Below are 22878 nucleotides of genomic sequence, written 5' to 3'. Positions count from 1 at the left end.
GACCAAAGGCCCGTAAAATCCAGTTGTGTTTCCACAGTGACCAATCAGATGCCTATGCGTAGACCACATGCGAACAATGACCCACTGCCACTGTTGTTGCATTGTTCAAATATGTAAACTAAGTGGGGGGAAAACTTCCCAGCTTTACTGAAAATCGTTCTGGCAAGAGCACAAAATCCTGCCTTTTAGTCAAAAACTTCTGGCAACTGGCCTAGAGGTCTGAAACCCAGCTAGGCTCGGTTTCCTGCCTGCCTGGTTGGTTGGCAAACTGAAATGAACACCGCAGGAAGGTACTATAGGACAAACAGCTATAATTGCCTCAGACCTAAGAACTAATCTAAATACTGCGAGGGAAGGCATTTTTTTTAAAAAATAAAAGAACAGGAACACTTGTGTTGAACTGAAAGTTTTTTGGAGAGAATTTTCAGTTTGAGTTGGGTGGGGGTGAAAAGGGCTACCATAGCTGGGGGCAATTTTCCATGGGGAATTTGTCAGAGGATTAATGGGATTCAGGAAGGGGGCATTTTCATTAGAGACATAATGAAAATTTCATTCACAGACATTGCTGCCACCACATTCTGTGATGAAATGTAGTTGTTTAAAAGGAGTGGGTTAGGATCCCACCAATGGTAAGCCCATTCCTGCAACCCCTTTATAGAATTAATCACCTTGAAATATTATCTAACCCTGCTCCATTGTCTAACACGCCCCCCTCCATTTTTAACCTGCAAATGGGATAGTGAAAGGAGGGGTGGGAGAAGTCATTTTCATTCAGCACTATATATTAGAAAAACAAAACAAAAGAGCAACACTAGGGGTGCCTGTCACTGACTGGAATGAAAATAAATTTTCAATACCACAAATAGGACAACCTATGCTCATTTAAAAAACAAAAAAAACAAAAAAAAACAAGTAACCCTGATCATTTAAATCAGTGTGGGGAACCACACCCACAACCCAGTCACACACTGCACTGTCATAGTGTTGCTTAGCAACCAGGCAGCGTGGCGAAATCTCTTTCAGTGAGGTAGAATGTGCTCTGATTGGCTGTGTATTTCTGTTAGAGTTTTTCCTCTGCAAGTTTGGCTGAATGCCCCGTTTCTCTGTACAAGGCCTGATCTAAGAAAGACAAAAACCTCTCTGTCCCTTTCTCCACCAATTATACGCTGGTTTTGTTCAGTTTGCTCAGTAAAGTGCTATCAGGACTTTTCTTTCTGGACTCCATGTGCCTTGTCTAAGTGACTTAGCTAGCATGAGCTACAATCTACAAAATCCCCCCCTTTTTACACTGTCATTTTCAACCTCAGCTTTGGGAAGCAAAGCCTTTCTTTATTTCCCAGGCTTGCATCAAAGAGACAGGAAGCTTACCTGTTATACACTGAACAATCTGCATGATGTGGTTTTTAACATGTACAACAATATGGTGGCTTCCATCCCTTGCACCCCCACAGTGGCGTAGCGTGGGTTGTCAGCACCCGGGGCAAGGCAAGTAATTTGCGCCCCCTAACCCGTGGATTTGCGCCCCCTAACCCGTGGATTTGCCCTAACCCCAGATGTTGCGCCTGGTGCGGCCGGGCCCCCCTGCACCCCCCACGCTACGCCACTGCACCCCCACATTATAATTTCTTTGCTTTAACTGTGGATTTATGTTCTTTGTACTTGGATCCCTTCCACACCATTTCAGTAGAGAAACAGGCCCTGCCTTACGCTGCCTGAGGCCAGCGTAGATGAACTCCCATAATAAGCTCACATGCTGGGCAAGCTGTTCTTTCTCCTTTCCTCCTTCTGTGATTAAGAAATGAATATGGACATTCTGGCTACATAATGCAAGAAGCTGAGAAGGAGATAAATGTCTTTGGCAACACCAGTCCACTTAGGGGGCACAAGTGCATTTATGTCTCATTGACTCCAATGTGAAAGGTCTGAGCACAGGTTCTATTTTCTTTCCCATTGAAATAAGTGGGAATTTAAGTCTGCAATCCCACATGCACATATCTGGAAGGAAGCCCTATTGATCTCAGTGGGACTTGTTCCTCAGTAGACATGCATAGAATAAAAACCTCGAATTAGCATCCTATATCCTTTTAAATGTGTTTTGGGGGAGTCATTGGTTTGTTTTGCTTTTGTTCTTGTTTTCATAATGGACTTCGTGTTTCTATCTTGTGTTTTTATGCTGTGGATTGCCCTGAGATGTTCAGATAAAGGGTGATATACGGATTTAATAAATAATAAAATAAAATGGCTGAGTGGGGATTTGAACCTGGTTTCCCAGGTCCTAGTCCGACAGTCTAACCACTGCACCACACTGACTCTCACTGCAATCATTGCAAGTGGATCCAAGTGCACACATCTCACAAATAAAATAAAATAAAATAAAAAGTGCTTCACTTTGGATGGATCATGCCTACATTTTTTAAAGGAAAACAATATCCTATTATGTCATGAAAAATGACACAGTTGTACAAATCCTGTTTCTTTATTTTCATGAATACTGTATATCTGCTACCCCACAGGCTGGCATTGCAGATTTGGACCATTTAATCTGGAAAAGCAAATATTTATTTACTGCATGTATAGTCCACCTTTCTTCCTCCAATAAGGTCAAGGTGGTGTACGTGGTTCTCCACCACCTCATTTAATCCCTACAACATCCCTGTGAGGTAGGTAAGGCTGAGGGGCAGTGATTGGCCCAAGAGCACCCAGTGAGCTTCATGGCTGAGTGAGGATTTGAACCCTGGTTTCCCAGGTCCTAGTCCGGCGGTCTAACCACTGCGCCACACTGACTCTCACTGCAATCACTGCAAGTGGATCCAAGTCACTACCACAGACATCTCACAAAGCACAGAGACCTGGGACAATACATATTCTTATGGAACTGGGCTGTTCTTCTATGCTACATGCACCATTAGCAGAACCTCAGTGTGTGGAAGTAAAAGCCAACATATATCTGATTATATCACTGTCTCCTTCTTGTTCAGACATCCAAATGCCAATTCCACAGCAATGAATATGCTCCCCTTTCTTTAGGAAAAATCAATATTCCTGGAATCCCTAAATAGGACAGTTGCCCCCACCTCTTTTGAACCAAATTGGCTGCACTGTGAGTTTGTAAGAAGTTGGTTACACATTTTATATGAGTATTATGGATAAGTAGGTACTTACTGACAATTCGGTGATGATTTTCTGAATCTCCTTATAGCCATGCTTTTCTGCAATACATGCTGGGGTTTCTCTGTACTTATTGGCTATCCCACAAGCTTGAATTGCATCAGGACATTGGAGAAGAAAAGCAGTAAGCTTCTTTAATCCAAATTTAGCTGCACAGTGGAGAAGAGTAGGAAGCTCTTCCAAGTGTGAGTCTGCATTGGGTGAAAAAGCATGCATAAACAACACTTTCCAACCTTTTTTTTTTTTAAGTCTATAGATCATATTGCAAACTTGAGAGCATGGGGAAGGTCGTTCACAAATGAAGGAGTCATGTGGTATGGTAGACAATGGACTTGAGAGACCCACATTCAAATGCCTGATAAGACATGATGCTATGTGGGTGACGTTGGCCCTGCCTCACACAGCTGTTGTAAGGGTAACTTGGGGGAAATCTCATGCTCTTTGGAGAGCGAAGAGGGGTGCAAATGTGATAAATGAAGAATAAAAAAAGCTATGGTTCAGGGGTCGGCAAACTAAGGCCTGTGGGCCGGATCAGGCCCAATTGCCTTCAGGATCCGGCCTGTGGATGGTCCGTAGATCAGCGTCGGGATTTTGCGCCATTCAGTTTCTCCCCCTCTCCCTCACCCCCCCCTCCTCCTGGCTTCTCACAGCTGTTAAGTTGTGGGTGAACATATCAGACGACACAGCGATTCTTCAGACAGCTCTTGTTTATTCACAGGCTAGAACAGAACTGAACTGAAGGGTTCAGCCAACCTGCTTATATAGAGCTCAACTACAAAGCAACAGTAACAACTTTCTGTAACTATCCAATCCCTGAACGTCACTTTCAATTCCTTATTTGCATATGCAGACCTGAATGAAAACTATCTACAGTATCCCCATGCTGGCCCAGGGTGAGAACTTCAGTACATAACACCCGCCCAGCCTTGAGGAGGAAGGGGGCTGGGCTGGGCTGAGCTGGCTGAGCGCCATTTTAAGCAGCCCCTCTCCAGAGCCAGCCCTTTCACACCACTCATATTCCCTCCGCCACCGCCACCGCCCTGGTCTCCTGGGGGCCAGAGAGTGGAGGGGACGAGCTCGCTCTGCCTACCCACGAGAAGCAGCAGCAGCGGTGGTGGCGGTGGCAGCCCCAGGGAAGGTAGGCTGGGGGAGGGGGTAGGGAGGAGGACTACTTGCCCCCCTCACCTCTTCTTCCAGCCCCCCCCCCCCACCAGTGCCACTTCTCTGGCCCACCACAAGGTCAGAGGGACAGTGGACCGGCCTGCTGCTAAAGAATTTTGCCGATCCCTGCGTGTGGTTCAATCAGAACTTTCTAAATTGCCCTCTGTTTCCAGATTAACTATCCTCTCTAGCTACCATCTCCGGGTGTCCATCCTTGAAATGCAAGTCAAAAGCACATAGACTCTACAGTGGTACCTCGGGTTACAGACGCTTCAAGTTACAGATGCTTCAGGTTACAGACTTCGCTAACCTAGAAATAGTACCTCGGGTTAAGAACTTTGCTTCAGGATGAGAACAGAAATCGTGTGGCGGCAGTGGGAGGCCCCATTAGCTAAAGTGGTGCTTCAGGTTAAGAACAGTTTCAGGTTAAGAACAGACCTCCAGAACGAATTAAGTTCTTAACCCGAGGTACCACTGTATACTGTAAAAGGATAGGGATGGTGGTGCATGCTCAGGTAGAGGATATCTTAAAAGCTAATATGGCTGATAAACAATGTGGATTCCTTCATTTTTAAAACGGAGGAAAGAAGTTCTACAATGTAAGCAGGCTATGGATATTTGTTCTCCATGAGTTTTAAGTGCACATTTCCCCTTTGTTGCCTAGTTAAACACAACATTTCTAGAGGGGATACACTGTAATAATTGGGCATATAATAGCTTCGTTACATGGCACAGAATTACAACTGCAGCTAAAATGTGTGAAGAATATCAGTTTGCTAAGCATCCAGATTATTTAGGGCTGTAATAGTCGCTGAGCATTTGGGGATGAGGTTGTTAAGCACGGCTGCAAAATAGCAGGTCAAGAGCTCAAAGTATCCCTTTTATTTTGTGCCTGGGATGCTTGTGAAGAAGGTAAACTGAAATCAATTGATTGTTACACAGCACTTAATTGTTAACACCTGGAGCAGTGTCAATGGGGAGGGGGGAAGACAGAGTTCTTGCTCAGCATCATTAGGAAAACACATTTTTAAAGACAAGGGATAATTGCACAAAACAATCCACAATAGCATGGGTAGATTTCAGGGTGAAGGCAGTGAGGAATGATAACCTGTGTTTTGTTCATAAAACATCTAAGTTACCTTCCCTACCCTAATTGAATGCCCGACATGACACGCAATGCAATAAAAGAGCCACACCCAAATGTTCAATTTAGGAACATAGGTAAAAGGTAAAGGACCCCTGACCATTAGGTCCAGTCGTGACCAACTCTGGGGCTGTGGCGCTCATCTTGCTTTATTGGCCGAGGGAGCCGGCGTACAGCTTCTGGATCATGTGGCCAGCATGACTAAGCCACTTCTGGCGAACCAGAGCAGCACACGGAAACACCGTTTACCTTCCCGCAGGAGCGGCACCTATTTATCTACTTGCACTTTGACATGCTTTCGAACTGCTAGGTTGGCAGGAGCAAGGACCGAGCAACAAGAGCTCACCCCATTGCGGGGAATAGAACCGCCGACCTTCTGATTGGCAAGTCCTAGGCTCTGTGGTTTAACCCACAGCACCACCCGCTGCCTTAAACTGAGTCAGGCCTTTGGTCCATCAAGTTCAGTATGGTCTACACTGACTGGCAGCAGCTCTCCAGGGTTTCAAGCATGAGTCTCTCTCAGACCTACCTCAAGACATCATGAATTAAAACTGTGACCTCAAGCTTGCACCCCTAGGGATGGAAGTGATCTGTCAATTTTGATTCTCCCACTTTCTCATTTTTCAGTTTTCCACATTTCTGTAGCAATTAGCTATTTTATTTTATTTTTTAAAAAACTCCTCATAAAATTTCAACAGCATGCTAGTGTGAATTTTTCCTATTAAACATATTTTCGTATGCAACTTTGACTAATGTACAGATTTTTCCCTGCAAGCAGTTTTCCCTAATGTGATGCATTTTTGTTTGCTGTTTTCACTGAAACATTCATTTAAATGCACAATCCTCCCCCCCATAGGTGTGCATATTGTAAACGTCATTTCGCTGGAGAACTGCGTTGTAAAATTTTGAAATGTGCGAATTTCAAAGGATGCCTGTGTTTCAGTTGTTTCCCCTTGGGATAGGGACTTGTCTTCCCATTCTTTGTTAAGTGTCGTAGTCACACAGGTACTATATAAACAACAAGAAGAACCTCCAGTTAAATGGATCTCAGAGAGCTGATGCTGAAAGACACTGCCAATGAAAAATAGGCTAGATCAGGCTTCCTCAACCTCAGCCCTCCAGATATTTTGAGACTACAGTTCACATCATCCCTGACCACTGGTCCTGCTAGCTAGGGATCATGGGAGTTGTAGGCCAAAAGCATCTGGAGGTACGAGGTTGAGGAAGCCTGGGCTAGATGGACCAATGATCTGGCTCAGTAGAAGACAGTGTCATATGTAAGCCTTTTATCAGAATATTGCAGTCCTCTTTTGCACTTGTATCCTACTATTTCAAACTTAATTTGAAGGAGTATAAATACATTTTTAGAGTGCAGTAGATTAAGCAACCTTCACTATAGAAGGCATTTGACCTCCATATGTTGTTGAACTCCAGCTCCCACAAATCCCAACTAACATGGCCAATGGTCAGGGATAATGGGAACTGTAGTCCCACAAAATCTGGAGGACCACAGGTTTACATGATATTAGGATGAACCAAGTTGGAGATTTACAGCACATTCCCATGCATGTCTACTCAGCCCAACTGAGTTCATCCAGGCTTACTTCCAGATAGGTGCATATGGGATTGCAACTGATATTCTTTTATTATCCGCATTTCTCTAAAAAAACAATAAAAAACACCTGCCCCTTAACTCCCCCGCTCTAAGTGTTTCAAACAAAAAAACAGCATTTCATGTAGGAAACGCTAGGAAGCAATATAGTTTGAGCTATTATCTCTAACACGTTTCCTATGTAGAAGAATCTTGCATAATTATATGCAATTAGACCTAACTTTGACGTTTGCCTTCTAGAAAGAAACACCCACAACCCACATATCTCCCCTGTGACGTATGTCCTATGGCACAGAAAGTTTGCTGTGCATGCATCATTGCAGCAGTTGATCAGCAGCATCAACTCAGGAGTCAGGCAGTCTTTGCTAAGCACAAGGGAAGGTGACACAGGGCCGGGCCAGACCACCAAACAGCATTGTCAAATGCTGCATTATTCATTATCTGCTCAGAGGAAGAGGGTCTATGAAGGCAGCAATGAATGCAAAACCTCCTGCTGTGCTCCATATTCTCTGGGTCCGATAGCAGGGATGAGGAACATGTGGCTCTCAAGATATTGTAGGACTACAAATCCCACCAGCACCAGCCAGCGTGGCCTATGGTCAGGGATGCTGAGAGCTGTGGTTCAACAACCTCTGGAGGGTCACAGCTTCACCACCTCCCTCTGTGCTGATGGTCCTTGAGCCAGGAATTCACATGCTCCTTATGTATTATTTAAGTTGTATTTATTACTCAGTAATCCAAAGAATTCAATCTGTTTTATTTACATGCAAATAATCCAGGCACGCCTCCCTCCAGTGAAACAAATGAGGAAGCTACTCCAAGCAGAGGAAATGAGCTTTCTTTTTGTAACAGATTACTTGATCAGTGCACTGATATATTCCTATAATCAAGGGAACTAGGCAGGACCTGGGGCTCCAGATAAAGTTCAGTCCTTTTCTATCCATTGTTTTAACTTAGGTGCAAGTTGGGTGTTCCCTATGGCATCCTAACAGAAGGCTTCACTAGGTCACTGCAACAACAGTCTTCCTCAGGCATTCAAAATGAACATGTGAAGAGGGCAGGGGGCGTTGTGCATGCGAACCCCAACCCAGGCTCCCCATCCCCACATTATAAGGTCCCTGATTGTTAGTGGATCTCCTGGACAGGGCTATTGTTGTATCCAAATGTGCGAAGTTTCCCCCCCTAGACTTATCTCTCGGCTTTCTCCCTTACAAACCCAGTGAGTGGCAAACCCACATTTATTTCAGAGATGTCCTTTATTTTCTTCATCAATTCAAGAGCCAACACATGTGTTTTACTTATTAAGCAAAATGCACATTTTCTTGTTGTTATCTCTTACTGAATGGACAGTGCTTATTTCCCCTCCTTGTTCAGAACCCATTGTAATTACCAATAATTGCTACTGTTGACCTTGTAAACCTACATCTTGAGTATCAGCAGAGAGACTCTGAATGCATGTGCAGAAATTATCTCCATAAAAACACAGTTCACCACAGCATGAGGCACTTGCATGGCGCTGCAATTCTTTCGAATCCAGATGCTCTGTGTTAAGGAGCCAGCCAGGAACATCTGGAGGCGGGGTTTCAGAGAATCCAGCTACCTTTACTCCATCCCATTCTTCTGCACCTCCCTTTTAAAGAAAAGAGTTACTGGGAGTGGAGAAGTCTTACTCCTTGAGTCTGTTCTTAATTGCAACAGAGCTAAAATGCATTTGCTGTCCTGCGTCCTCCTCAAAAAAATTCTCTGCTGCTGATTCTGAGGTTGAATTTGGAACACTGAACATTCAGAGTTGGTGCTTGATGTACATTGCATTTATTTAGTCACAGTAGAAATTGTTATGACAGGTGGGATGTATTTAGAGGAAGAACATATGAGCGAAGAAAGCTGCCTTCTTCTGAGTCAGTGCATTGGCCCACCCAGTTCAGTCGACAGTAACTAGCAGTGACTCTTCAGGGTTTCAGACAGGGACGTTCTCAATCCAGCTACGATCCCTATCTCTTCTAAAACAAAGTGGCTCCAGACACTATCCATCGTGAAATTGAACCACACAATGCTTCTTACCTTTGGGATAGTTTAAAACATGGAGCACAATGGGCACTCAAGAAGTTGGTTGGGTGTTTGCTAGGAGCACAGAATGCAAGGGTGAGGGACCAGTGGCCCTCCAGATCCTGCTGGATTCCAATTCCCATCATCCCTGACCACTGGCTGGGGCTGATGGGACTTGTAGCTTAACAGCATCTGGAGGACCATAGTTTCCTCATTCCTGACACAGCGTCGGGCTTAAATGAGACACAGTTGTCACTCTCATTGTGACATCCAGTCACCCGTCACTTTCCAAAGACACAGGCATGTTCAGAACATGCCTCCCCCCGATAGAATTTCTTAGCTCATTATACGTATTGATTTAGTAGTGATTATGAATCCCCTGCCCATGAGAAACCACCATACATTCAACTTTTAGCTCAACCTGCAACAAAATGCCACACTGAGGAGCTCTCTTGTTCAGCCATCCAACCAGCCCTGTCCTTTTCCAGAATTCACCAATTCATTCTCCCCCTTTCCTTCTCTGTTTCCCCTCAAGAGAGCACTCCATGACCTTTGGCAACTGAGCATGTTCAGTCTCCATTGGCTTGTTTTTTATCTCTCTCTCTCCCCCCACCCCCCCTCCTGTAGTCTTGCTAAGACTTTCTCCTTCTGCATGGATGCTTTGGGCTACATACAGATCAGAAAGTAAGTTCATTATTACTGTATCTGAATGGCCACCCTAAGAAAGGTCTTCTTTGGCAACCGAAGAGTGTAAGGAACTATATACAATACGTACCACCCTGTCGATGATGATCCATGACTTCATTTGGGAAGGCGCTGAAATTGTGAGAAATGATTGGACTTTTCAATAAGAATGTGAGAAGATTATCCACTTTCTCAGCAGAGGAAAACTTGGAAGCCTGTGTGGGGAGGAGGAGAGAAGAAAGCAGAGTAACACGAGGGAAGGTGCACATTCATTTTATCATCCAAAAGCAATATACTGAACAACAACAAGTTCATTTGGGGCATTTTACATCACTGAGGCTGGAAACAGTCAAAGGTTTTTAAGACAGTTGAAGGTGGTTTGAGAAGACGGATAATTTCCTAGATGGGTTTCAGAGATTACAATGGGTGGAAGATCACAGAGGTCAATTTCGAGAAAATGTTTCTGCTTGTGAAGGACCTTCTGGTTACTAAAGCAGCAGCTGCAATCTTCCATGGAAGAGGTCTTCTGATGCTGAGCCACCCACGCAAGTAGACTTCTCCGCTTCTGAAGGCTGCTCAGTGTCTGAATGGGTTCCTACTTCTTTTGAATGGTTTTGCTCCTTTCAAGAACAGTACGAAATCCTGCCAAGCTTGCTTCCAGAGATGACAGTGGGATAAGTGGCTGCACTCTTATTATTATTAATTAAATTTGTATACCGCCCTTCATCCATAGATCTTGGGGCTGTTCACAGCAGAAAAATGCAAGACAAAAACACAAAATACATAATGAAAATGAAAGCAGAACAATAATCCCCTCCCACAAACACATTTCAAAGCGTGTAGGATATGAATCATCCAAAGGTCTGGTTGAAGAGGAATGATTACACCTGGCCCCTAAAGGTGTACAATGAAGATGCCAGCTGAATCTCTCTGGAGAGAGCATTCCACACTCAGGGAGCCACTGCAGAAAAGGCCCGTTTTCATGTTGCCACTCTCTGGACCTCGTGTAGTAGAGGATGCACACAACAAAAGGCCTCAGATTATGATATCCACATCCAGATAGGTTCATAGGGAGAGGTGATCCTTGAGGTATTGCAGCCCTGAGACATTTAAACCATAATAATAATAATAATAATAATAATAATAATAATAAATTTTATTTATACCCTGCCCTCCCCAGTCAAGACCAGGCTCAGGGTGGCTAACACCAGGTATAAAACAATTGATTAAAATACAACTTAAAAACAAGATTAAAATACAACATTAAAATGCAGCCTCATTTCAGTAGAAACTCAAATAAAAACTTTTGGGGGATGAAAACGTCAGCGCTCTCCACTGCAACATCTCCGCCATTATCACTTTCAGCTCTGTACACCTGGATGCTGTCACTGGATGCGTGTCTCTGGATGCTCCTGCCTTGAAGTGAGTGATCACCAGGGAGAGGCTTTCTTGGTAGTGGCGCCACAATTTGTACAACTCCTTCCCGTTATTTGTTGGCACGGTGTGGAGTTGGGTGGCATTTAGGTGCCAGGCAAAGTTGTATTTTCCAAGGGCATTTAAAACAGCTTTTAATAGTTTACTAGCTCCTGCAGTTTTATTACTGCCATTATGCTGTTGCTGTTTGGTGGTGTTTTATTGCTTGATTACGTATATTTTATTGTTTTAATCTGATGCCTTAAGAATCTAACCCAAAAGTTAGGGTAGAATTATTGCATTAAAGAAAGGAAATTACTCTAATTACACGAATTGGCTCTGAAAGGTCTGCATTGTTCTCTGTTTGCTGCCTTGAACTGTGCAAAGGCTGTGTCTCAGAGACCCTGGGCAATGTCATTTTCCAGGGTGCCTAAGATTTTATCTAGTATGGATGTCAAGTGCCAAGGAAACTAACTCTCCCAGTCTTTTTGGATCTGACAACTGCATCCTAGGTACAATGAGCCCTCAGGCATATGGTTCACAGTCCGAGTTGGAGAAAATACTTGGGAAGGATTGATGCTTGACTTGCAAACTATGCTATTATAAATTGGGCATAAAAAGCTGCCTTCTACCTTGTCAGGATATTTGGCAACATCGATGGCTAATACATTTTCTGCTTTAAACATTTTCTAAAACCCAAAGAAAGCTCATCTTCTGTCCCTTAATTCTGGGGTTTTAAATTATTAATGCAATAACGATTTTACGAGGTGAGTAAACTCTGGAAGTTCCATTTTGCTTTCAGTTTATGGCAATGTACTTTTTAACAGAATAATAGTGTCCTTAAAAATGTGCGGTTGAAAGGAATTTACTACTGCCCTTAACCAAGTGCTAATAATGTAATGCATCATTTTTTATTAATCCTTTTGTTATGAACGTAATGCCTTAGGCGGCAGACATGGCAGATTTGTCACAGGAAAATGAGACTTGTCTGAATTACAAACACAGCTATTATTTTTGTTCTTGCTTTGCAATTACGATATAGACATGTCAAGTGTACGCAGACTGGCCACTGTGGGACAAATGATATTTCAGGTCCTTTCCTCTCTTACAATAGATTTTCTTTTCCCATTACATGACATTGGCAGAGGCAGCCTGTGCACTATAGAAGCTTTATTCTCTATTATATGGTATGGCTGCACTCCTGAAACGTAGAATAAGATATCTGGATGGCAAATCATTTGCTGGATCAAACAGCTGCATGTGATTTGATTTATTGCTTTATAAAACAATTTGCACCACTTAATATATTTTTTAAAAAACCCAAGCAGTTTGCATCAAAACAATACAAATGCAACAATATTCAATACAATTTGCTAAAATTAGATAAAAACAAAACACAACTGTTTCAAATAAAATTTATGAGTATAGCACACAAAAGCAGACATGTAGTAAGTTGACTGCATATGACCATTCATTGTTTTGCAAGAAGAGGAAGGGACTGTGAGGTTGTTGACTAGATTTGCTGTTGTGTTACAATGATCCCTCCCTGCCCAATCAGGGGTGCTTTGCTTATGATCTGGGTCATTCACACAGAGACAATGGCTTGAAACCTTAGTTTCCTATCCCAATTAAACAAGGCTTATAGTAAATCTGCCTGGAAACAGATAGCAACTTGATGATTTACAACAGTACTGTAAACGGGGGGGGGGGGGGAATATAATGATATGAATTCGGTAACATTATCAAGCCACCGTCAGGAGAAACAAAACCAAGGTTATTTTCACAAATTGCCATACCAGGCCAAGATCACACAAATTTGTGTGTTCAGACCCAGACACCTCCCCCCTAAATAAAGTCACACTTGACTCAAATTTTTGTTTTGGTTTTTGGCAGAATTTAGGCCACAACTTTATTGATTACAGAAGATGAGTGGTTGCATAGACTCTGGTTTGACTAGCTCCCTGCACCCTTGCAGGCAGCGCTGACCCAGGGCACCAGCATAGATCAGTCAAGGGTGAACAGCTGGGTAGGCGAAAAGCCGGGAGCAGACTATGTTCACCTCCCAGATGCCCCCCTGGACTCAGGCACAGGCACAACCCCCTCTCGGGTGTTGACCAAACCAGTTGAGTCACTGGATTCCTTTAACGGAATACCCTTCACAAAGGGATGGCGAGACCATTCTCCCATCCCTATCCCCTGAACCAGTGCCTATCCACAACCTTACAAGTTGTGACAATTTGCTACATGGCAGGCGAAACCCAAATGGCAACAGCCAATCAGCCAAGTGGGGAAATTCCTGCCGTGCCCCTGTCCCAACGACAGACGACACATGATGGCATAGCAAGGTCAATCACAAAATGCCCTAAAAGTAGGGAGAGGTGGGCGGTGTTCCGAATGCACGAGCCAAAAGAGAAGCTCTGGGTCATGTGTATGGGTATATATAGGTCCCTCGATCCGTTTAGACTGTGCTCCATTGGCCAGATTGAACCCACCATTGAGGGACCTACCAATCGGGTGTTGTGGCTAACCAATCTTACCCACCCACAACATAGGTGATCAGTCTCCAGGTCTCACCGCAACACGTGCCCTCTTTTAGAGAGGACACAATTTAACAAACTGCAAACTGCAACAGACCGAGTGATCAAAAGATGAACAGATACTGAACAGCAAACTACATTCCTATTCACAGCACATTGCAGTAGTCTTATTGTGTAGCTGTCTACATATGGACCACCATGGGAAGGTTACTCCTATGCAAGAATGGTCTTAGTTGGCGCAGCAACTTAAGTTGGTAATAGGTTACCTGGGCCTCTAGTAATGACAATGGATCTAGGAGCACCCCCATACTATGACCTACTCCTTCAGTGCAATCCTGTCAGGAGCTGATACACATCATATATATGCATTGTAAGTGAATGTTTTTCACTGAAAACATATATTAATTAGTTGGACTTGGCCAATCTATCAATCGTAGATTTCAGATGTGAATTCTGTGACACTGGAACTGCCTGCTAAGGATGAACTTTCAGCTGAGACCATTTTAGTATAAGGCAGATTTCCCCAGTCTGGTTCCCCCCAGATATTTTAGACTGCGATTCCCATCAATTCCACCCAGCACAGCTGACTCAAAAATGATAGCAATTGTAGTCCAAAACATCTGGAGGGCACCAGGTTGGGTAAGGCTGGTGTGAACATTTCCTTATGCACTGACTAAGAATGACACAAAGATTTTCAAGAAAACTAACAAGCACATCAAATCCATGCACCCAGATTCTCCTCAACTAGACAAGCAGAACATTTTTTTAAAAAGAATGACACTGTTATCCATCTTTCCACATCAGAGTCCTTGAAGTGTACATGTATTTGTAAAATCATGTCACAATATTATATGTCTAATGACGTTAAACATATTTATTTCAGAAGGTCAGAAACAGTAGGCGATTTAGTGAGCCAGCAAAAAAAGGAAACGTTTTAAGATGCCAAATGTATCTGATCCACAGCAAAAAAATAAATAAAACAAAGCATGTTCCAAAGCTGGTCAGAGCATAATGGGAAGATGGTGAAAAGTGATGAATTAGCTGTGCACGAGGTAAATGCTGGTGGAAGAAAGAAATGCTGCCGGCTTGGCATCCATAAGCCAGGCGGGCACTGAAGTATGACTCTGCTGATCCCTGCTAGTTCAGATGGCAGATTTGGGACTAGCAGGATCAGTGTGGGCAGCATAGTCCTAAGTTTGAACTGCAGGTAAAGCCTTCTGTGCCATTCAGTAAGCTCATATTGGCAGTATTTCTCTGCCTACAATGCTGCCTGGACAAGCCACAAGTTGGCTTTTCTCAAATAGGACTATGGGCAAAAAGACAACAGAGTCAGCATTATGAAAGCAGCCGAGCGACCCGATGCTCTCCAGAAGTCTGATGTTAGACTGCTATATTATTTTAAGGAAATGATGCTCCACTCCTCTTTCAAGCTGACATGCAAAACTACTACACAGTGATTCAATAATGATGTCAACCTCAATCTACATTCTCTAAAGGGCAGTCAGCAAATTTTGCACACAGTGCCACTTGAAGCACTGATAACGCCAACCTTGGTATGGGAAAGAAAGTTAGCATCCAGTTGCTTATCAGTAGGGGAAGAGGTGAGGCATCAGGGAAGTCAGCACAGTGCAAATGCATCGGCAGGAGCACCACATTGGCTCTGCCAGTGTGTTTGCACTGCACTGACTGCGCTGCCTTCTGAAGCCACCCTCTTTCCCTCCCAGTAAGCAACAGTGACCCATCTGCTGAGAAGCTAGCATAGCAGCTCCACACCATTCAGAGAGCCACTTGTGATCCACTGACCACAGGGATATCAAAGAGCTTTGGGATTGTGGATATTCTTTTTTTCTAAGCTTCAAGAATTGGCCCTTTTCAACAGCTTGGGTGGTACCTGTGCTTTAGCTTCGGGACTCTGGATTATCAGGTGCAACAACAACAACAAAAATCACCACATAGGTGGGCGCATTGGGTATAGCAGAGTCTGCCAACATCTTGCCATCCAGAAGTGTTAAATGCATTATTTATATCCAACATTATTTATATCCAACATTTTGGTCCAGAGCTCCTTCTAGACTTAGAATAGGGAGTCAAATCCTTGCTCAGTCTAGAAACTCACTGAGTGACCTCAAGACAGTCATTCCCCCTCAGTCTAATCTGTCAAACAGAATTGTTGCAAAAAAAATACAGTGGCGGCAGCAAGTTGTATGTGAAGAGAACCCAACAATTGTGCTGAGCTACTGGAGAGGGAAGGAAGGATAGCAATTTAATAAATAAAACAAACAAGAAGTGTGGGTTCTACGTACACACTTTCAGAAGGATAAGCCTTATTCTTGCTGTTATGTCAAGGTTGTGATTGATTTTAGTTCTTAAACCGATTGCTTATTATAAGTAAGCACTGTTGAGTCAGGAGGAACAAATGTTTCAAATCTGGGAAGCATCCTGCATGTTTATAGCATTGGACAGACAGCAACAAACAGCAGCTAAGCAGCAACAATTTATTTTTTGTTGGCGAGATGTTATGCCTAGGCCTGTTATCAACTGGTTTCATCACTGTGGCTTCTTATTGATCCATTCTCATTATTCTTATTAGATCAATGTATGGCATTTACAACACAATGTACATTCTCTTATCTCATATTGGCACATCTCCTCCCACCTTCCTTTTATTAACTTTTAACACTGCAATCATCCTTACCTGACAAGCAAAGACTATTGGATCAGCCACTTTCTGAAGAATGCTTTCAATCTCCTCAACGGCTGTGTAGTATTCAATCTGTGTCGAAGCTTTAATGACTCCCTCACAGTAGACATTTACGTTTACAAAGCCAGCAGGAAAATCTTATAAAAGAGAAATAAAAAGCACAGAGGATAATAAGAGGACAGAGAAAAAGAGAAGGATCATCACTACCAACACTTTTCCACCCATCAAGTACAATGAATACAATTCACTGGCAGGAGACATTTGGGTCATCCAAATTATCATACCCTCTGGCTTCACCTATTTAACCTTTATATGAATCAACGTGGTCAGTGAGTTGTCCCACAAGCAAGATACAGGCCATGTTCGCATCATACATTTAAAGCACTATGACGCTACTTTTGTACTCTTCCAATGATTCTGTCTGCCCAAGCGTTCCAACTTGCCAGATGGAAAGATCCCCCTTTGCACTGTTTTGGAGAGTCTCCTGACCATCCCCCAGAACCAATTTTTTTGGGGGGGCTTAGGGGAAGGAAAGGGGTGCAAGCCTGTTGCACAAGCAGCAGTCCTTGTGCTGGGCTTCTGCTGATGGGGTTTGTTAGGTGAACGCTGCCCTCTGTTTACATGGAGAGGTTGCCAGACCTGTTGAGCCTCAACACCACTTCAACAGCATCCCACAGGAAAGGTGAGCAGCACAGAAACAGAGAAAGTTTGGGAACCACTGTGGTCTTATTTTTTGCTGCCTTTACACTTAGTACATAAAATGAGTCATAGTGACTCAAAGTGTAACGGGAAGTTTTCAATGTTTCATTATGTTTTTGTATATGCTGGAAGTCGCCCAGAGTGGCTAGGGCAACCCAGTCAGATGGGTGGGGTAAAAATACCGGTATTATTACTGCTGCTACTACTACTACTTCCCCCAAGAGTGCTGCTGCTTGTCAAGGGTGCTAAGAGTCCCCCATTCCCCATACAGAGTTTCCTGTGAAGAGGGATTGGAAATTGTAGGACTGAAAGGGGAATAAGGCCCTTCGAACAATTTTCAGTAGCCTTAATAGACTTCAGGTCCCAGAATTCCAAGGGGAAAGCCATGGTACTTTAAAGTGGTATCGTGCTGCTTTAAATGTATGGTGCAAATGTGGCCATAATAAGGCAGCCTTCACAAACTCCAGATGTTTTGGACTATAGTCCTCCAGCCAGTCAGCTTATGCTTGCCAAGGCTGATGGAAGTTGTAGTTCAAAATGTCTGGAAGACACTGGTACCACTGGTACCTTGGGTTAAGAACTTAATTCCTGGTATCTCCAGGTAGGGCTGGCAAGTATTCCAGTCTGAAAGCTGGGAGAGACAGTGCTAATCAGTATCTCCTGTAGAATGCATGATACTGTTTATTTATTATTAAATCCATATCCCACCCTTCCTCCTAAAAGATCCCAGACTAATTATTAGGGGGCTGGGGGCAAGGATGCCAATAGATGCCTTGATCCCTTGCCATTAGATTTTATTCATCTGAGTCACTCACTATTACATTTAAGCGTAATTGACCTCTGCATACCAGATGCAAGGGTCAAACAGCAGGAGAGAACTGTTGCCTTCATACTGTAAGTTTCCCAGAAGCACCTGCCTGGACTACAAGATGTACTTTTAATTCTGTCTAACAAGAGCTTCTTTGAGCAGTTGGCCACCTAACATAGATGAAGTGTACCACCTATTTTCTTCAGTCAAATGTTTGGGAGGGTATCATCAACGATGCCAACAGGACTTCCCAAGACATGGTATGATTATTGGGCCCTCTGCCCTGCCCACAAAAGGCACGAATTTGCATAAAAATTATATATGTATTGTTCCATGTGCAAATTAGAGCCCATTTTTGTGGATAGCATAAATCGGGGGTCGCACACAAGGAATAACATGTCTTAGAGACAGAATGGCAACAGATGGAGAAATATCATTTCCAGACCAGAAAAGTCTTGATCTGTTGACTTTCTGCCTGGCACATAAGCTGTTCAAGGTGCAAGAGGCTTTAAAACATGCAAGGAACTCAAGGCTCATGAGCTGCAAAGCAGTTGCACAGAAACTGGGGTGGAGTGGATCATGAGGATGAATGTGTTCTTTCATATCTCAAATCCAAGGACAGCCCAAAGCATTTTGCTGCCTGGGGTGAAGGAAAAATATGATGCCACACATCCTTCCCTGTACAGAAACTGACCAGATTAGTTTCTTCAATACTGGTGACAGGGCAGTGTTCTCCTCTGCACTTGAGGGCAGCAGTCTGTTTTAGGGGACATGCTGTCTGGGGTGGCTGCCTCATGGTGTCTAACAGTAGGGCTGGCCCTGCTGAAGTTCAAGCAGTGGTAGCATTTTGAATTTCTCTTTTGAGGGAGAGGGTTATCATTGTTTGGGAAGAGAAGTACAAATGGTGCAAGGCTATTAAACACCAAAGGAAGAAAAATGGTTGAAGATTTCAGCATGAATAATTGTCAGGCCAAAGACCAGAAAGGGGTGGGGAGATACCCATGCAACTCTCTGTAAAGCAAGAGAACATATTGCTAAGATTCATATAGTAATAAGAGAATATGTGCATCCACATTTTATAGAGGGAATAGATTGAGAATAGCAGTCTGTGACTAATCAATGACATTTTAAAAGACTGCCACCTGCCATTTTATCACACATAAACAACCCAATAAATCCAGTTTCTCATAAGCCCTGTGTTTTTATGTCTGTGCATTAATAAAATAGCACCCTGCATTCAAAACTCATGGATCAGGATCACCACAAAGCGGTGCTTTGAAATTGGTAGAAATTTGCTTTATGATGTGAAACAGCTATACACCTTTTCAAGGAAGTATTCAAACACAAAAATGGATAAATATATGCTGTGTTCTGATTGGAAGTAAAAATCTGTGTCAAAAGGCCAGTGAAGAGAGGAGGACTAGAAGGTGGTTCTCACCTGATCTCAGGTTATTTGCATCCCTGCTGAGGGAGATAGTGACAGACTCTGCCGGTGCATTTGCACTGCACCAACCTTACCACTGCCTCCCCACCCCCTCCACCTCCCAGTAAACAGCAGTAACCAGAGGTGACATGAGCACTACCTCCTTAGTACATCGTCTAACACTACTCACTCACTTGCCTCTTGAGTCAGAATTTTACCTCCAGTGAGCTATTGGAATGGAGACAAGAACTATAGTTTTATATGAAATTTCCCTGCCCCCATTTCTTACCTAAAGCTTTCATATACCTGACCTTCTGACTCCAAAAGTGTGGCTCAGTCCTGATCCATTTGTTCTCTGTCACAAATTCAATCACCACTGAGTCATCAGGAACTTCGTCTCTCAAAAGAACGAAAATTTCTCCAGGATTCTACAAAGTAACAGTTACATCCAATTAGCCTTTCACATCAGGAAATGAAAACCAAACCAATGGGAAATGACAAATTCTCATTGTGGTTTTTCATGTACGTCACATGAAACATTACCAGGAGGCATGTTTTGTCTGGATACATAAGGGTATAAAAATGTTGACAACCGACTTCACCACAGGATGAAGATGGGACTGCCAATGGGTACTGGTGGAAGCAATGGAGGCTAGTCCATTATGGCAAATGGGGCATTGTCCTACCAATCTGCCCTCAGATAGCTCCCACTTGCTATCTTAGAATCATAGAATCATAGAATCATAGAGTTGGAATAGACCACCAGGGCCATCGAGTCCAACCCCCTGCCAAGCAGGAAACACCATCAGAGCACTCCTGACATATGGTTGTCAAGCCTCTGCTTAAAGACCTCCAAAGAAGGAGACTCCACCACACTCCTTGGCAGCAAATTCCACTGTCGAACAGCTCTTACTGTCAGGAAGTTCTTCCTAATGTTTAGGTGGAATCTTCTTTCTTGTAGTTTGGATCCATTGCTCCGTGTCCGCTTCTCTGGGGCAGCAGAAAACAACCTTTCTCCCTCCTCTATATGACATCCTTTTATATATTTGAACATGGCTATCATATCACCCCTTAACCTCTTCTTCCATAGAACCATCATCCCCAGCCACCACTGCTATACATTGAGCCACTCTTCAGGTAGATACATTTGAAGGGTGGTGCTTTTATCCTTCTTTTAAAAATAAAAATAAATCAACAAATGGATAGGTCTTACCTCACATGATATCCTTGTTGGCAAAAGTAAGACTGCTGGGCTTTCTAATGTTTCAGAGGTAACCTCAGTTTCCACACGGTGGTTTTCTAGCTTTAAGCTCCTTTTCAAATCCAAAGACAAGGCCTCATCTGCCAAAGAAATTACACTAAGTTCAGAGGAGGGCAACAAAGATGGACAGCGGCAAGAAAACAAATCTTGCAAGGAACAGTTGAAGGAACTAGGCATTGTTTAGCTGGGAGAAGGGAAAGGGCAGTTTAAGGCTTAATAAATGTATAACCTGCTTTATGAGGGGATTTTTTTTCATAAAGTAGCAAATAAAATAATACAACCAATTCAAATATAAGTTTTAAGGATTTACAACATCCAATTAATTACTCACCTTAAAAGGCCACCACAAAGCAGTAACAATCCAGCATAATCCATGTACTATAAGCAAACCAGCAGTTTGTGCTCCTTCTGAGGTAGTTTGTTTACCTTTGGTCTCCACCCTGCACTCAACTCTCACCTGTGGCTCCTAGAAGCTGTCAGCATGTGACAGAGGCCACAGCTTTTGACTGACTGACTAAACCAGGTGAGGATAGCCAATGGGTCTCAAACCCTCGGTGAGTTAGGGACTTCCCCTGCCTGTGAAGACAAGCTCTGGCGGACTGAGCAGACAAGACCAATGGTGGGTCTCACAGTCCACAAGATGATTTTTGCATGCGCTGTAGAGAGAGATGAGGGACAGATGGGGCCTTGGGAACATTTAGGGAACTAGCCTAGTCCCCCTAGTCCACTGACCACATGCCACTGCTGTGGAATCTGCTTGAAAAGATAAATTCCATAGATGTGGGCTGTGTTCATATGCCCACCGGACACACTTGGAGCCCTCTTCAAATATCAGTAATATTTGTCCCTTAGAACAGAACAAGCACTTGTTTTCTGCCACCTAAGAGGGCAGGATTACACCTCATGGGCTTAAGTTACAGGAGCAGTTTGACAATGGAACCAATTACTTTGAGGGATGGTGGGTTTTCCACGAGTCAAGTCTCCCAAATTCATTCGTTCATCCATTCATTTTATTTGTATGGCACTTTTGCACACACACAAAATCATGCTCAAAGAAACAGGGATGCTTTTAAAACAAATACTGCAAAAAGAATTTCATAATAACACAGCAAAACAATAACATAACAACGAAAATAGTGACAATAGAAAATATAAGAACATGCCCAAAAATCATATTGCAAATCAAAAGATAGCAAGTACATCGCTGTACCGGAACCCTCTCGATTAGGAAAACTTTAGGAAAATGATTTAATATTTCAGAATATTAAAGTTAATGCTAATTATATCATTTTTAAAAAGTTGCTTGCAAAGCATTAAAAATGAGCTTGGCTATTTGGCAAGGTCAAGAGTGCTTCTTAAATTTTCACAGCAGAACAATTTCTCATTGTTGTTGTTAATGTTATATTTGTTTACATAAGAGGTGCATATTCTGCTCTTCAGATGAAAAAGAAAACAATCCCAGAGTGGCTAACATAATTAAAATGCTAGAATAACAATAAAGACATAGAAAAGAGCACAAAGCAATATAAAAAGGAGTAGCATAAAGAATTAATCATCAACCCTAAAATTATTGGTGTTGAGAGTTTTGTTGTTGTTGTTTCCTCGTTTAGTCGTGTCCAACTCTTCATGACCCCATGAACCAGAGCACGCCAGGCATTCCTGTCTTCCACTGCCTCCTGCAGTTTGGTCAAACTCATGCTGGTAGCTTCGAGAACACTGTCCAACCATCTCGTCCTCTGTCGTCTCCTTCTCCTTGTGCCCTCCATCTTTACCAACATCAGGGTCTTTTCCAGGGAGTCTTCTCTTCTCATGAGGTGGCCAAAGTATTGGAGCCTCAGCTTCAGGATCTGTCCTTCCAGTGAGCACTCAGGGCTGATCACTACCTCCATTTCTTCCCCTTCTATTTGCCAGGAAGTGATGGGCCCAGTGGCCATGATCTTAATTTTTTTGATGTTGAGCTTCAGACCATATTTTGCACTCTCCTCTTTCACCCTCATTAAAGGGTTCTTTAATTCCTCCTCACTTTCTGCCATCAAGGTTGTGTCATTTGCATATCTGAGGTTGTTGATATTTCTTCCAGCAATCTTGATTCCGGCTTGGGATTCATCCTGCCCAGCCTTTCGCGTGATGAATTCTGCATATAAGTTAAATAAGCAGGGAGACAATATACAACCTTGTCGTACTCCTTTCCCAATTTTGAACCAGTCAGTTGTTCCATATC

General features: G+C 43.2%; 1 protein-coding gene across 1 annotated transcript in view; it reads right to left on the bottom strand.

Moving 5' to 3' along the window:
• The window catches only part of BANK1 (B cell scaffold protein with ankyrin repeats 1), a 144122-nt gene that overhangs the window by 90040 nt on the left and 31204 nt on the right, over positions 1-22878 (bottom strand). Inside the window, exons 3-7 of the mRNA XM_077934595.1 lie at positions 20610-20737; positions 19686-19824; positions 16461-16603; positions 9907-10030; positions 3163-3359 (exon numbers count right to left, since the gene is read on the bottom strand). Of these exons, the coding sequence (XP_077790721.1) occupies positions 3163-3359; positions 9907-10030; positions 16461-16603; positions 19686-19824; positions 20610-20737 (731 nt within the window). The remainder of the gene's footprint in view (positions 1-3162; positions 3360-9906; positions 10031-16460; positions 16604-19685; positions 19825-20609; positions 20738-22878) is intronic.

The sequence above is a fragment of the Podarcis muralis genome, chromosome 9 (assembly GCF_964188315.1).
Source record: "Podarcis muralis chromosome 9, rPodMur119.hap1.1, whole genome shotgun sequence".
NCBI lineage: Eukaryota > Metazoa > Chordata > Lepidosauria > Squamata > Lacertidae > Podarcis > Podarcis muralis.
Note: the sequence above shows the minus strand (reverse complement) of the source record. Positions and strands in the feature narration are given on the sequence as shown.